This window comes from Ambystoma mexicanum, chromosome 4p (genome assembly GCF_040938575.1).
Source record: "Ambystoma mexicanum isolate Mex_15411 chromosome 4p, UKY_AmexF1_1, whole genome shotgun sequence".
NCBI classification, from domain to species: domain Eukaryota; kingdom Metazoa; phylum Chordata; class Amphibia; order Caudata; family Ambystomatidae; genus Ambystoma; species Ambystoma mexicanum.
This window is the reverse complement of record NC_090927.1, coordinates 63730476-63745687: the sequence shown is the minus strand read 5'-3', so window position 1 is coordinate 63745687 and position 15212 is coordinate 63730476. Positions and strand designations below refer to the sequence as shown.

Sequence of the window (15212 nt, the reverse complement as noted above, 5' to 3'; positions counted from 1 at the left end):
TTGTCCATCTGCCCTCCGCGTCGTCTTCCCTACCGAGGTGATCTGCTCTCATGGGAGGGGGGTCAGGTTCTCCATCCAGAGGTCAGATCCCTCAACCTTCACGCTTGACTTCTGAAAGGTTGAGATATAAGGATTGGGACATCCCTGAAGACGTGTTGGAGGTGTTGCTCTCGGCCAGACGGCCGGCAACAAAGTCTCTGTACCGTTGCCGTTGGCGTAAATTCTGCGACTGGTGCAGTGTTAAGAATGTGGATCCCTTTGAATGTGACATTCCCATGGTTCTGTCTTTTTTGCTTTCTTTGGCCCACAGGGGCTTGCAAGTGGGTACCATTAAAGGTTACCTGGCGGCGCTTTCCATATTTAAGCGCTCGTCTGAAGAATGTTCCTATTTTAAGATTCCTGTGATTTCTCAATTTTTGAAAGGGCTCGCTAAAGTGTTCCCTCCGTCACGTTTTCTGGTGCCCGGTTGGGATTTGAACCTTGTTCTTAAGTTTCTTATGGGTGCTCCGTTTGAGCCTTTGCATTCTTGCCCTTTGAGACTGTTAACTCTTAAAACTGTGTTTTTGGTTGAGGTTACTTCCGCTCGCGGAGTTAGTGAGTTACAGGCACTTTCAGTTAAGCCACCCTTCACTGTGTTTCATAAGGACATGGTTGTCCTTCAAGTTCGTCCTTCCTTTCTTCCGAAGGTGGTTTCGGAATTTCATTTGGGCCAGAAGGTTGTTCTTTCGGCATTCTATCCTCCGCCGCATCCTGGTAAGGAAGAGGAGAGACTCCATAGGCTTGATCCTAGGAGAGCGTTGAGCTTTTATATTTTACGCGTGTCCTGGGTCAGAGTGGACGATCAACTCTTCATTGGTTACGCTGGAAAGCGTTTGGGACAATCATTGACGAAACAGACTTTGTCTCGTTGGATTCTTTTGGCTATCTCCGAGTGTTACCGCTTGGCGGGTAAGGACCCACTAGCTGGCTTACGGACCCATTCTACCAGGGGTATGGCTGCATCTACTGCCCTACAGAGGGGTGTTCCTATTCGTACCATCTGTGATACAGCCACCTGGGCTTCTGTACATGCTTTTGTACGTCACTACTCCCTCGATTCCATCCGAGGACAGGATCTGGCCTTTGGCAAGGCAGTCCTTTTTTCCGCAATTTGATTGGGCATGCTAAATTTGTGTTCTAAATTCTTTTCCCACCTCCTTGCTTTGGTACTGCTTTGGGAGTCTGTCAAAGATATGGAATACGTCGGAGGACCCAATCCCCTCAAAGAACAAGTTACTCTTTTACCTGGTAACGTTCTTTCGATAGGATGGTCCGACGATGTATTCCATATCGCTCCCTCCCTACCTTCCCCGCTGCAGAATTTCTTAAGCGATTGCAGCTTACGTTTTCCGCAAGGCCTTGTGTGTCTGACTGGCAGAAGACTGATGTGACACGTTCTGGGGGAAAAAACTACAACTGAGGCTACGGGCGTAGTGCCTCCTACTTATCACATCGGGTGACGTCGGCCGTCGGAGGAGGTCCTCGGGGACGGCGCATCGACGTCATCGACGTAGGACGCAGACGCCGAAATCTTTTTCCGAAGCAGCACAGCTGTGGTGGAATGCGTCGCCAGACCATCCCATCGAAAGAATGTTACCAGGTAAGAGAGTAACTTGTTCTCTTCCTGCTGGCAGTTGTTTTCTGTTGACAGTTGAATCTGCATATCCTTTCAATCAAGGGAGTCTTTTGTCTCTCCTCAGAGCGACAGGCCAAAATCTCCTCCTACCTCCATTAACAACTCAATGACAGTTCCTGAGCAGAGAGCATGGGGAAGAGGCCTTTGTTTGGGGCAAACTGTGGAATGTGCCTTTGAAGTACTGTGGCTAACATTAGTTTACTTTTAAAACCCCTTGTTTGAAATTGTCTTTTCTAAATAAACTTACATTTTCAACAGATATACCCCCAGATCTCATAATTCCAGTCTTTTTCAAACATAGAGATTGAATTGTAGCAACCTATATTGTTTTTGATGGCAAGTCTCTTCTTTTCCACAATTTGATCTTAATGTACAAGTTTAACTAACGGTATACGTAAATGACAGCTCTGACACAGGTGAGCGGCGGTACTGCGCCCATATCTGACAGATTTTTCCAGGCAAGCACCTTTTTGAATGTGGATTTTCTTGTGATGAAATGTGCTTCTCCTGACATTGTGCTTAGGGGATTCTTTAAATGAAGTGATGTTTAACACCCAACAAGGATGTTGGATCTTTTCTGGTGTTTGGGAACCATGATTTTGCACTTTCAACAGCCAAGGAAAAACGTATTTTAAAGCACTTCTGGGTTTTTCTGGCAATGCAACACTTCCTTTTCAAATAATTCCATTTCACTCTGTGGGCAGCCCAATGACAGGTTTTGGTAGTGTGGTCTCCGGTTCCACCACTGACACAGGCAAAATGGATTGGCGGCCTATTTTTCAGGTTTCCCTGCTCACTTCTCAGAGATTTTTAGCGCATAGAGCTTTTTGGCGGCCATCCTGTTGTTTCTGATGAAAGCAGCACACAGTGATGTTGCAGGGCAGAGCCTAGTGGGTCAGAACATCCCACAGTCAAGAGCAATAAGATAGTCAGAGGCAAGACAGTCTGTGACTGAAAGGGGAACTACTAGCATGTTCTTGGGAATTTGAGTACTTTGAAACATACATATGAAGAAGGCCTGTAATCATTCGCACTGATCACAAACCACTAGTTAAGGTAGTAATAATGCAAGGGTTATCGAGAGCAAGCTCCAGAATAGCTTGTCATTGAGGCTGATGGAATATGATTACAAAAGGACATATATCCCAGGTGCAAAGGATAATGTTACAGACTTCCTTTCCTGGCTACTGCTTGCAACAAGTAGTGATGATGTGCAAAGGAGTGAGGAAGAAAAATCTGTAGCAGGGTTCGTAGCTTCGAGTGATAGTGGTGTTACAAAGAACAAATGGATGGAAGAAATCTAAACTAATACGGAGTTGAATGTGGTAACGCAATATGTAAGTAAAGGATGGTGTGGAAAACCCAATGTTGTTCCACTACCTAGTCCCCGCCCGGGGATCTTCTATTCAGGTGTCCAGGGGAGGGCCATGGCTTGTGGATCCTGACCTTGGCGGTGGGCAGGCGAGGGAGGATCACCTGGGTAGGGGGGCCTTGAGGAAGGGGATGCCCAAGGGCAAAACATGATAACCCGCTTTTCCTGAGATCGACCTCCCCTACACCCCCTCTGTCTTCATGGGCTACTGTAAGAGCAGCCCCATTCCAGAACCCCTGTTCCCCAAGCAGAACATGCGAGGAAGACACACTGGCCCTTCCAGAGCTGACCTTGCTAGAGCTAGAGGCCAGGCAAGTCCCACAAATTGGCTAAGTGAAGATCAGGCAAACTACACACTGATCTCTCATTTGCAGCCTGTTCAACGGCTGCAGGTGTATAAAGGGAGGCTGCGTGGCCGAGTCCAGCACAGGATCCCTTGTGAGCGCTGTGAGAAGAAGGCGGCAAGGCGCAGGAGGGAGCCGTGGTCTGCCGAGCGAGAGACTCAAGACTTACAGGAGACAAGGTACGGGCTGGCGTACTGGGCAGCACAGATTCCCTGCAGCCACTGCAAGGCAAGAGAAGGAGACGTGTGGCGAAATCCATCTGCCCTCCACTATGAAGTGTGCTTGTTCTGCCACGAAACTGCTGCCTCGAGGGAGGGTCTCAGGGGCAGGAGAACATCCCTTGGAGACTGGGACACCATGTTGGAGCTAGCAAAGCACGCTGGAGGCTCCCTCGGCCCAGCCGGTGAGTTTCAGGGTCTGAAACCCGGCTGGAAGGGAACCGCGAGTGAAATGCCCATGGTTCAATGCAACTTTCTATCGTAAGACAATTGCGTGTGAAGCAAAGTCAAGAAAAACCCATTGTTGAATGTAATGTTGATTTGTAAAGCTGCCGCGAGTGAAAGATCTTACAAGTGCCTGAAGAGTTGAATTGGTCACGTGCCGTGTGAAAGAATCAGAATGGTGTCGAAAGATTCCAACAAAGGAAAAAGGTACATTTGCATTTCTACGATGGAATGCGAGTGAAAGGAAGTAAAGGAGCAATGCAGTGGAAGGAAAAGGAAAGTTGTTAAAGATACAAAGATACAAAAGTGTTTAATGAATGTCGAACTGAAAGAAAATGTCTCTTTCCGTCTGTGATATAAAGCAAGTGAAGAAAGTAATGAAACGTGAAAGGAAGGAAGTAGAAGATCAAGAAATAACATATAGTATTAAAAGTATCTTCCCATGGTGAAAGGCGTTATGGGAATGGTAGTGTATTGAACTGCGAAACATATAACAGAAGGAAGCAAGGTATTCTGGAACTGGTAGTTTTGGCCGGCTGAGAAGGGCCGGGCAAGTGAAGCCCAAAAGAATAAAACAAACTTATCAAAAGAAGGGCAATACCAGAGAGCAAAGTGAGTAAGTGCTACAGCTGCACCCAGGAGCTGGGACTTGGGGAATGGAACCCCAAACCTAAAGGGTGTTATGAAAATTTCAGACGAAAGGAAGGTGCAAGTGTGCACGAGAAAGTAAAAGAAACAAAGGAGAGCAAGAAAGGGGTGCAGGAAACACCTGAAGGTGAAAAGTTCAAAGGAAAGAGCAAGGAATAACATGATATGTCATTTATAATGCGTCTGTTCACAAGTGTTTCTAAGCGTGACAAGACCAGGGAGGACAGAGGCAGGACAAGAAAAACAATCTTACTAGGCCTTGTGTCATTCAGATCGTGCAAGTGCGAGAACAAGAAGTGCAGGGGAAACGGAAGGGGAGAGTGCAAGGGAGAGGGGAGGGGAAAACAGGGCAGCAATGCTCTGAGTAAGTGCAGCCAGAACAGCGCGGCTCTGGGTAGTGCAAGGATAACAAGGGACTGTAGGATTACAGTTACAGCCCCTAGGTGAGTGGTAGGCCTGGAGGCAGTGCAAGGCTGACTGACCAAGAAAGAGCCTGGTACCAAGGGAGACTCTGAGGGTAGCCAAGCAACCAGTCGGTACAGCAGACAGGTGGGTCAGCTGGGGAGGGTGAACAGGAACGTTTTGAGCTGCTTCCAGAACTTCAGATGGTCCGGCTCACGTTTCAGAGGGGCAGGGAGGCCATTTCAGAGGGAGGCACCTGCAGAGGAGAGAGATCTAACCCTTAGAGAGTTGTAGGTAGCTGAGTGAAGGGCTTGAGAAGGAAGGCATTTCGGAAGAGGTTGTTGGATGTAGTGCAATCCCCGGCCCCAAAAGCCTTGTGGACAATGCAAAGGGTTTTTAAATTTAATCCTTGCAGCCAATGGGAGCCAGTGGAGAGATTTCAGGGCTGGAGAGATAAGGTCCTGTGGGCTTGAGGCCAAGGATAAGTCTCGCAGTCCTGTTCTGGATTAGTTGCAGAGGGCGGAGAGTAGAGGAAGTCAGATTGAGAAAGATGCTGTTGCAGTAGTCCAGCCTAGAGAGAACCAGGGCGCTGGAGGCAGTGGAAAGTGGAAAGTGAGAAAAGGAATAGTCCCTTTGAGGAGGTGCAGCTGGTAGTGGGACTACTTGGTGATGTCTGAGATGTGAGGATAGAAAGAGAGAGTGGAGTCGAAGATGACACCAAGGTTTTTTGCATCACTTGCAGGCAAAGGAAGAGGGCGTCCAGAGTGAGAGAGGGGAATGCAGGGGCAGGGGTCCCAATGAGAAGGATCTCCATCTTACTAGCATGAAGGCAGAGATCACTGGAGGCGCACCAATCCTGAATCGCGGATGACCAGTCAGGAATGAGCGAGAGAGGAGAGGAGGCTGAGGGGAGCCTGAAGGAAAGCAGAGTGCCATCCGCATAATACTGAAAGTTAGAGGAGAAAATATCTTATGGGCCAAAGGGGCCAAGAAGAGGTTGAAAAACATGGGTGAGAGGATAGAGCCCTGGGGAACACCACAGGTAGAGAGAGAGGTGGCAGAGACAAAGGGACCAAGTTGTACCTGGGAGGGGTGGTTCAAGAGGAAGGAGGTCAGCCACTCCAGGGCCTGATCCGTGATACCCAAGTTCTCACAGAGTCGATTGATACGGATGGCGTGGTTGACCGTGTCGATAGCAGAGGAACGATCAAGGATGATGAGGACAGAAGGAATGCTGCAATCAAGGTTAGAGAGCAGATCTTCACAGGTGTTCAGGAGCAGTTTCCGTGCATCTGGCAGCTCTGATGCCAGCATGGTGGTCATGGAAACAACCAACAGATTCAGTGTGGAGAGTAAGCTGGGAGATGGCCAGCTTTTCCAAGAGTTTGCCCAGGAAAGGGGCCATGGGGATTGGGCGATAGTTTGGTGGGCAGGTAGAATCAGCAGATGGCTTTTTGAGGAGGGGATGCACAAGGGAGTGCTTAAGGGGAGAGGGGAAAGTTCCAGTGGTGAAAGAATAATTACAGACATCAGCCAAGGCTGGAGCGAGGGTGTCAATATGGTCTTTGGCGGTTCTGGAGGAGCAGGGGAGCACCTGTTTGGACAACACTTTCATAGATCAGATCGAATAAAGAGAGGGGATACAGATCAGAGTGGTTACACCTAGGTGAAATGTGTAGGAAAGAACTGCTTGTAAAAGGAAAGGTACATCCTGGCAAGCTGAACTTGTGTTTGAAACCAAGAAGGGGCCTAAGCCTGGGGAAGGGAACCCCGAGAGGCCTAACAAAGTAGAATACCTATTATTTCATGAAATTGAAGGAAAAGGAAAGTACATCCTGCCAAAACTGAATTTGTGTTGGAAATTGAAATGGGCCTGAGCTTGGGGAAGGGAAGCCTGAGAGGCCTAGAAAAGTTGGAGACGTGTTGTTTTGTATGACATGATATCATATGATATTTTATTTGTATCGTGCCCATACACAAGTGTTTCACAGCGCGACGAGGCAAGGGAGGGGAACAAGGGAGGACAAAACAACGATCTTGCTAGTCCCAGTGACATTGAGAAAGTGCAGGGGAGGGGGAAGTGTGAGAGCCAGGGGAGGAGTGGAAAGCGCTGAACACGTGATAGAACAATGACAGATAGTGCGGCCAGAAGGTGGTAAGTGCAAGAATAAGGTGTAGACAACAGGTGTCTAATAAGTGCAGGAGGGGGGACAGTAGGGTAGCAGATACAGACCCAAGGGCAAGGGTTGCCAGGAGGCAGTGCAGGTGTGGGGCTGGGTGGGCAGGGATCTGGGCCCAAAATCAGAGGGGGACCAAGTGCCCAGTGCCGAAGCAGACAGATCAGCAGGGGGGAGGAAGAGCGAAGGCAGAAGCAAAGAGGTAGGTCTTGAGGTGCTTCCGGAACCGAAGATGGTTCTCCTCAAGTTTCAGGGAGGCTGTTCCAGAGGGAGGCACTAGCCAAGGAAAGAGATCTACCCCCAACTCGTTGCTTGGAGAAGCCACTGATCCTGAGGGAGTTGGAGGTGGAGGAGCGAAGAGCTTGAGTAGGAAGGTATTTACGGAGGGAGAGTGGAAGGTATTTTGGAACTAGGCCCCAGAAAGCCTTGTGGACAATGCAAATGATCTTGAATTTAATCCTTGCAGCCACTGGGAGCCAATTAAGAGATTACAGGGCTGGAGAGATACGATGCCAGGGCTTGAGGCCAAGGACAAGTCCTGCAGTCCTGTTGTGGATGAGTGCAGAGGGCAGAGAGTGGTTGCAGCCAGATTTAGAAAGAGGCTGTTGCAATAGTCCAGCCTTGTAGTGTTGAGAGGATAGAAGCTTGGGGAAGGGAACCCTGAGCAGTTTCAAAGTTAACTCTTATATTTCTTTTATGGTATTTGTATCTTGGACAAGTTAAAGCTTGGTCAAGGGATCTCCAAGGAACCAAAGACACTGAAGGTATTTGTGAATATTGCAAGGGCTCTGTGGAGAAGGTGTTACAGCCCTTTTTGATTACTAATTTGTGTGATATTTACCAAACTACAACTGGTGTAGAAGACCACCTGAAACAAAACTTATTTTCCTATTCTTTTGTTGAACCACTGTTTTTTCTCCTTTTTAAAGACTTCCTATCACATTTTTATAACGATTAAGGCCACGCATAGGTTTAGACACATATGGACTATTGTTTTGGAATCTGAGACATCAATGGCCTTTAGAAACATGAGTTAAGGGAACGATTGCTTTAGAGTTGGGGCCAGCTAGGCATTGCACCAAGCCAGGAGCCTTAGTAAATAATGGTTTTGAAACAAACATCTTTTAGTCTGTTTCTAACTTGATACCATGCCTGTCTCACAGTGGCCTGAAAAAAAGAAAGTGCCTGAAGAATTGAAGGCATTTTGGTAGGTGAGGGAAGAGTCATCAATGAAAGATAGTTTAATATGTAGAAGTCAAAAGTTGGTTCCACCTAAAACTTTACTGGACATATTAATGTTATATGCCCATGAAGGCCATCCTGGCATCACTTGCACAAAGAGGACATTGCATGATTAATACCAGTGGCCATGCATTCTGTGATACAACGCAAAGGGAGAGAATGTTGGATGTGTCTGAATTCAGACAAGGGGGAGAAGTCCCACAGGCAGCCTCTTTCCCCATTACCTGTTCCCACAGACACTTGGAATTGTTTGGGCATTGATATTGTTGGCCCTTATGACACAGGAAGCTGGAGTACGATATTTCTTATGGTTGTGGTGGATTACTACTCTAACTGGCAGGAAGTTAAGATGACTCACAAGGTCACATGCAAAATGATTGATGAATTCATAGATGCTGTGTTCAGAAGAGAAGGTTACCCAGAAGAAATTGTCAGCGATAATGGTCCACAATTTAGAGGTGCATAAGTTAGCGAATATGCCAAAAGCAAAGGCATCAAATGGAAATACACTGCAATATATCACCCGCAGAGCAATGGTCTTGTTGAACGGTTCACAGGTTGTCATTCCATGTGTAGAACAAGCTACTCGTTATTCAGACACATAAGAGGAAGGGAAGTAAAGTATTCTGGATCCTGCTTGGGTGAATTGCATGATCCCACTGGGAACTATTAATGATGTGGAGGTAAGTACTAAGAAACAAGTTGCCCAAATGAAGTTCAAAGTAACCTCTGATAAGCTAGATCATACTTAAGGATGTAGGGAGGTAGGAGTAGAGGATGTAGTCAGAATAAAGATAGGAACGTGCAGTAGGAAAAGTTTATCTGAAATTTCAGAATCTACAAAGGTCATTGATAGATTTCCTAATGTGGTGAGAATTAAGGACGGAAGCATATGGAACTCAGACAGAGTGGTGAAAATTACCTTGACTCACGAGGTCATGGAATCTGAGAACAAGAGGGTGAGATAGATGGTGTACGAGGATGAGCTGTGGAAGGCTAATAAGTTGAATGGCTGTGGTGGAATGCGTTGAGAGTTGCAAACCTGGCAGAGATCAATGGAAATTACTGCAAGAGATAACTTGTTGCAGCCACGATTAAGACCTGGCAGAATTAGGAGAATGCCAGAATGGTTGAAGGATTGCATAATGAGGAAGAGTTAAACTTCTAAACCAAGGGACATACTGTATTAATGTATTGCTAGTAGCACATGTTCAATCGGCTGCATTGTTGATGTCATGCGTTCATCTCAATTGTGATGTTTAAGTGATTAAGTTGGGTCGTTTAAGGGGGGAGGTGATATGGCATCTGTGCCGATGGATCGCCATGGGCTGTGGCATCATTGGGTGTCCTGGGGAGGCTAGCAGGATCAGGGCTTGTGGCAGACATTGCCGACAAGTGGCCACTTGCTTGGGTCTCAAGGCTCTGCCAGGTATCTCGAGGAAGGCACGTGCATTCCATCTGCCCGTTGGTGCTACTTGGGGTTTTGAAGGACCTGCTGTCTTTTGTTGCAGGAGTCCAGGAGACAGGATCTTACAGAATATTTGCCGGCTCGTATTTGCAGCTCTAGGTCCTGCGGTAGGTGCCCTCATGGTCAATATCTGTTCCCATGTCTGGGATCTTGAAACACTCATTTAAATATTAGTTAGAACGCTCTCTTTCTTAAATAATTATCATAAATACATTCATTAAAATGACAATAATGAAATGTAACCTATGTGCCCCATGTTGCTCCAATTTCCCACCACAAAATGCATCTGTGTATCTACAAGGGGTATTTCTACATAGGAAAGACACAGAGAGGTAGATGGGCAGCTTTGCCCATGCAGACAAATACATGGGACTTTAAGGCAGGCAGCAACTACTGACTCTCATCATGTCTTGTACTTGCTGTTGAAGGCAGCTTTTTAAATGAAACTTGTGAATGATCCCCGTTTTCCTTTCAAAGCCTCTCTAGATTTCACCTCCAACTCAAGGTGGGGAGGCAGGTGGTTGTTTATGAAACTAACAGTGATAAAGAACTAGATTTACAAGCACCATTCATTCTTAACCCTGTGATTTTCATTTATAGTTATAAATACTGCATACAAATACCGAGCCCGTCGCCTGGGTCCAGAACAGGAAAAAAGAGTTACCAAAATGGAGAACATCAGATCATAATCCAAACATATACATCATGCAATAGAAGATTAAATTGAGACCCAGGTTGGCCACCATTTAGGGTCTTGCTCCCACAGTGCATATTGTATCTACACAGGCGCCACTGCTCTGCCGACAAAACACCCGCTGAGGCTGTGTCCTGCTGATCGACGTCCACCCCTCAGGGCCTTGATCCCACACTGAACTCTGAACGGTTCATATTGTGCCCTGCAGTGGGACATATGCATGTCCCTAGTGCTTGATGCATCCTCTTTGTCCCATATGCCTCTCAGTGCTGTTTGCGCCAGCCCTAGTGCTCCACGCACCCCAATCCTCTGAGCAACCCCCACCCCCTGGTGTTTCTGGACCGTTCTCCTTACCTCTGTGCTCATTGCACACCAGCTCCCTAGTGCTGGATGCACGCACCCGTGCTCCATGCGTCTCACTTGAGCCCTTCCTATGCCTGTGGGGTTCTGAAGCTCCTTGTGGACACTCATAGCAAAACCTATTACCTTTATCGATGCATGTTTTTATGTCATGACTTGGTTGGGATCCTAAAGTGGAGTAAGGCAAAACTCCTGCATTGATTCCTTAATACAGGTTTCCACTGGATCCAGAATACTTTGTAGAGAAGAGGTGTGATGTATACTCCAATGTGTATGTGTGGCTACAAGCTGCTCCTTTGCACATGTTCGATACACCTGGAATTCGACCAAACTAAGATGTGTTTCCTGGAAGTATTCAGTCCAAAGCAGAGCTGCTGTGAATGAACAATCTGACACAGAGCATGGGAATGCGGGCTTTGAGTGTGGTCTTTTTTGTGAACACCTTTGCATGGAGTTGCAAGGAACAAAATCAAGGGTATGCATAGAAAATGCTTGAGGCCTCATGAGTTCTTCCTGTGAGATGTTCATTATATACTTTGCAGCTATTCCAAAAGAATGCATATTTATTAACTCACAACGTTGTATTGCAAGGTATAACTTTAGGAAGGAATGTATGGTTTGCATGGAGTTTTCTATACTTCCCATACAGTGAAAGCTTTTACCATTTGCCTGATTTTACAAACATTGTGCCAGCTGTACCATGTTAATAATCAAGTGTAAAGAGGAATGGTCCTATATATTCTAGGCATGAGAGCTCCACCAGCCCAATCCATTCATGTATGTTGCTGTACAGGTACGATTTCCTCCTTGAGATGATGGGATCCGCTAGGGAGATTTTTGACTTCTGTTTCTTTTTAGAATGTGATCACTCTTGATGACTCAAGTATCCTTTTAATCTTGTAGATCATGGACCTGTGATTGTTGATCCTCTGACAAGCCCTGAAGAATCCACTGGCCGATCCTCCTCTGGGCACGATACATCCTCAGGAGACGCTGTGGAGGTTGTTCCCTTGTTATTTGATGGGCGTACATTGTATCAGCAGCCGCAGAGGCCAGAAGAGCACCATCGATTCTCTTTGGAGTATATGTTGGATGAACACGATGAGTGCACAATTCATTACAATCAGCTGGCAATCCCTCGCTTTGACCAGAGAGTTAGTGAAAGACAGCGATTCTACCACTGTCCTGTCTGTGGTAAAATCTTCCATGAGAGGGAGAACGTTCTGAAGCACCAGAGATACCACACTAGCGAAGAACGTGGGAAAGTCTTCATGATGCCAAGATTTTTAAATACAACCCAGAGAGTAAGTACAAAAGAAGCAAAGTTTAGATGTCATGAGTGTGGGAAACGCTTCTTGAAGTCATCCAGGCTCAGAGTGCATCAGAGAATCCACACAGGAGAGAGACCGTACCAATGTAAGGAGTGTGAGAAGCGATTCATTAAAGACTCGCACCTCAAAGTTCATCTACGGATTCACACGGGAGAGAGGCCATACCAGTGCAGGGTGTGTGGGAAAGGATTCACAAAGTCATACAACTTAAAAGTGCATGTGAGGATCCACACAGGAGAGAGACCCTACAAGTGTCTTGAATGCGGCAAGAGCTTCAGTGTCAACTCGAGCCTCTTGGCCCACCAGCGGACTCACACCGGGGAGAAGCCCTTCATATGCTTTCAATGTGGCAAAGGTTTTCGGCAGAAGTCAAGTCTTTTAGATCACCAGAAAACTCACAATAGGTATAATGAGGCCCGGAAGGAGTGGGAGGATCGTGTTCAGTCGCTGACTTATTCCAATGAGGATTCAAGTGATTAAAAGTATTTTCTGCATTTCCACATTGGTAGGCCACTACAAAGACACTTTGAAGAGAGAGGTCATAGACATCACAAGAAGCCCATTGCGTTCTCCGGGTTGGTCAATATGCAAATGGAGCAAACATCAGGGATACTGTTTTTTCATTGAAACAATCTTGTCTTTATAACTTTGAAGTTAACAGAACAAAATATCCATATTCTGCTTTGTATTGTATCTTCACATTGGCATAGCTGAAAGATACAGTACTGTTCATTCGACCTCAATGTTCAGCTCCTGCTTGCATACGTCTATGTAAATGCTACTTAGGGCCTACTCTGTGAACCAAGGAAGGGAGGCCGGGCCGGCCAAGGATTCTAAGACTGGTCAACAAAAGAGTCATCCTTAAAGAAGCAGTGAAGTTTATTTTCCATGGACATCCTGAGGAATTGGGAATGCAGAAAGGGTGGCTTTTGTGCCATAGAACACAGCTTTCCATCTGGTCCATTATATGGAGTTACAGCCGCAGAGTATTTTTTAATATATTGTCGGTTTTCACCCCAGAAACCAGGAAGTACACTAGGCAATGAGCACTAAGAGAATGCTAAACTATGTATACAAAAATGGCAAAACAAAGCACTATTGATCCTTATGACAATGCAATAATGGTATATATGTGTTTGTCCAAATGAGGCAACAAAGACACCATAGTGACATTTGTATTTTTATTTTATTAGAGCTTATATAGCACTTGTCTCCAAAGCTCTGCACAAAATTTAAAACAGTACAAAAATATATTTCCAGTCGATAAAAAGTTACCTAATAAAGTGTAATAAAACTGAGTCAGCATTAAGACAAATTATGTTAATGGCAATAGTACTGCAATCCCCAGACTGTACATTCTTATTCTAGCATGGTTCATAACCTTCCTAGTACACAAATATAATGGAAGCAATTGGCAAGTTATTTTGGGGTTCTGGTGCTTAGTTTTCCTGAAATAGGACAAGTATGAAGGAGGCGCTATAAGGTCCCGCTTTGGACCAGAACCCACAGTGTCCTTCACTCCCTCCCCCTCCTTTTACTTTTTAAAGATCATAGCTTTCATTGCATTTTCATACAAACTAATGATCATTTAATGTTTTCTATATAACATTCTGCCATACCTGTTTTTTTTGTGTTATTTGGTTAACAAATAACCATTTAAAAAACATAGAAAATTGTTTTAAAAAGTACAAGTTAAAACAGAATTAAAACAAAATCAAAAGAGAAACATATGAGATGCAAGGAGGTACAACAATAGATCAATCAAATCTTCATCTTTTTTCTACTTCTAAAACTTGAAGAATTGCAGTGAACCTCCAGTCATTGCGACCATAAGAATTCATAATAATCTGCCACACTCTTTCCGTGGCGGGCTTCCCCGATCATATCCAAGCTGTCCAATTCCTACTGTAGTTTGACTATCCAGATTCCGGAGGAACCTTCCCACTGCTTCCCAGGACCCTAAGACATGCCATTATAAGTTTCCAGTCCCCGCCCCCAGCCTCAAGTACTTCCTCCAGTTCTGCATGAACTCTGCCTCTCTGTCCTGCATCCTATAGTTTAACATGTCGTATGCTGCTATTTTCACATCTCCCCCTCCCAGGCCTCTGACGTCGGCTTAACTGTTACACCCAACAGCCTCACTATGCCCTGCTTTGCCACTAGCAGCACCGTAGCGAGCCACTTCTACTCTTGAGTCGTAAGGTGACCTGCTTGTGATAAGTCTCCTAGTATGCTCAATGCTGGAGCCCAAGCAACCCCTCGGCCCAGCACTGCTTGTATTAAATTGCATATACTCTCCCAATACCCTTTGAGCTGCACGCAAGACCAGCGAACATGCAGAATGTCTGCTTCCGGTGCGTCACACCTCCAACACATATCTTGCTGTTTAAGACCTGCCAATCGAGTCCAGTACCACCCCTGCATAATTATACATTGTGTCAACTTGAGCCTTACTTCCTTGCACCCCCGGCATAGTTCTCCATGATGCCTTTACTTGAGTCTTTGCACAATCCCCTCCCCTGTGCCATCTGCAAATAGTGAGTCCCTGAGTGTGGCGTATACTTTTCCTATCCGGGCCGTCTCCCTCGACTTATTTATTAACATTTTCACCATTGGTGAGCTTGCTGGCCCCTTCCTTCCTTCGCTCACTCTCTCAGTCCCTTTGCAACGCAGTGCGCAAGTTGAATTTATCGCCACCTTTCGGTGGGGCTCAAATAAAACCTTGCAGATAGGGTTTCAAAGCTGAGCATGCAACCCCCTTCCCAAATATCCTTAAGCTGCTGTATTCCTGCCCACATTACACTCTCCCCCCTATTGCGATGGCCTTATTATTCCATATAGTGTCTTCCTCCTGCCAGGGACAGTCCACTTTGAGCAATCTGTGTGTTCGTCCCCATGCCTTCGTCATAGCCCTGAGGATTGGATGCTTCCTATGCTCTTCCTTCTCCTCATATACTATCGCCCTCCCTTTTGTGTGCCCTATAAGCTGCCCCAGCTGCACCCAAACGGCCTCCGACAGCTGTTGCGCTAGGTAACACAGCTCTGCGTTGGGCAGG

The 15212-nt window shown here is 46.1% G+C and overlaps 1 protein-coding gene across 3 annotated transcripts in view; it reads left to right on the top strand.

The window, feature by feature from the left end:
- Positions 1–13443, top strand: part of LOC138452992 (zinc finger protein 383-like) — a 700934-nt gene extending 687491 nt beyond the window's left edge. For all 3 annotated transcript variants that reach the window (XM_069605389.1, XM_069605385.1, XM_069605380.1), the window contains one exon: positions 11729–13443. In XM_069605389.1, coding sequence (XP_069461490.1) covers positions 11729–12636 — 908 coding nt within the window. In that variant the 3' untranslated portion in view covers positions 12637–13443. The remainder of the gene's footprint in view (positions 1–11728) is intronic.
- Positions 13444–15212: the final 1769 nt, after the last annotated feature.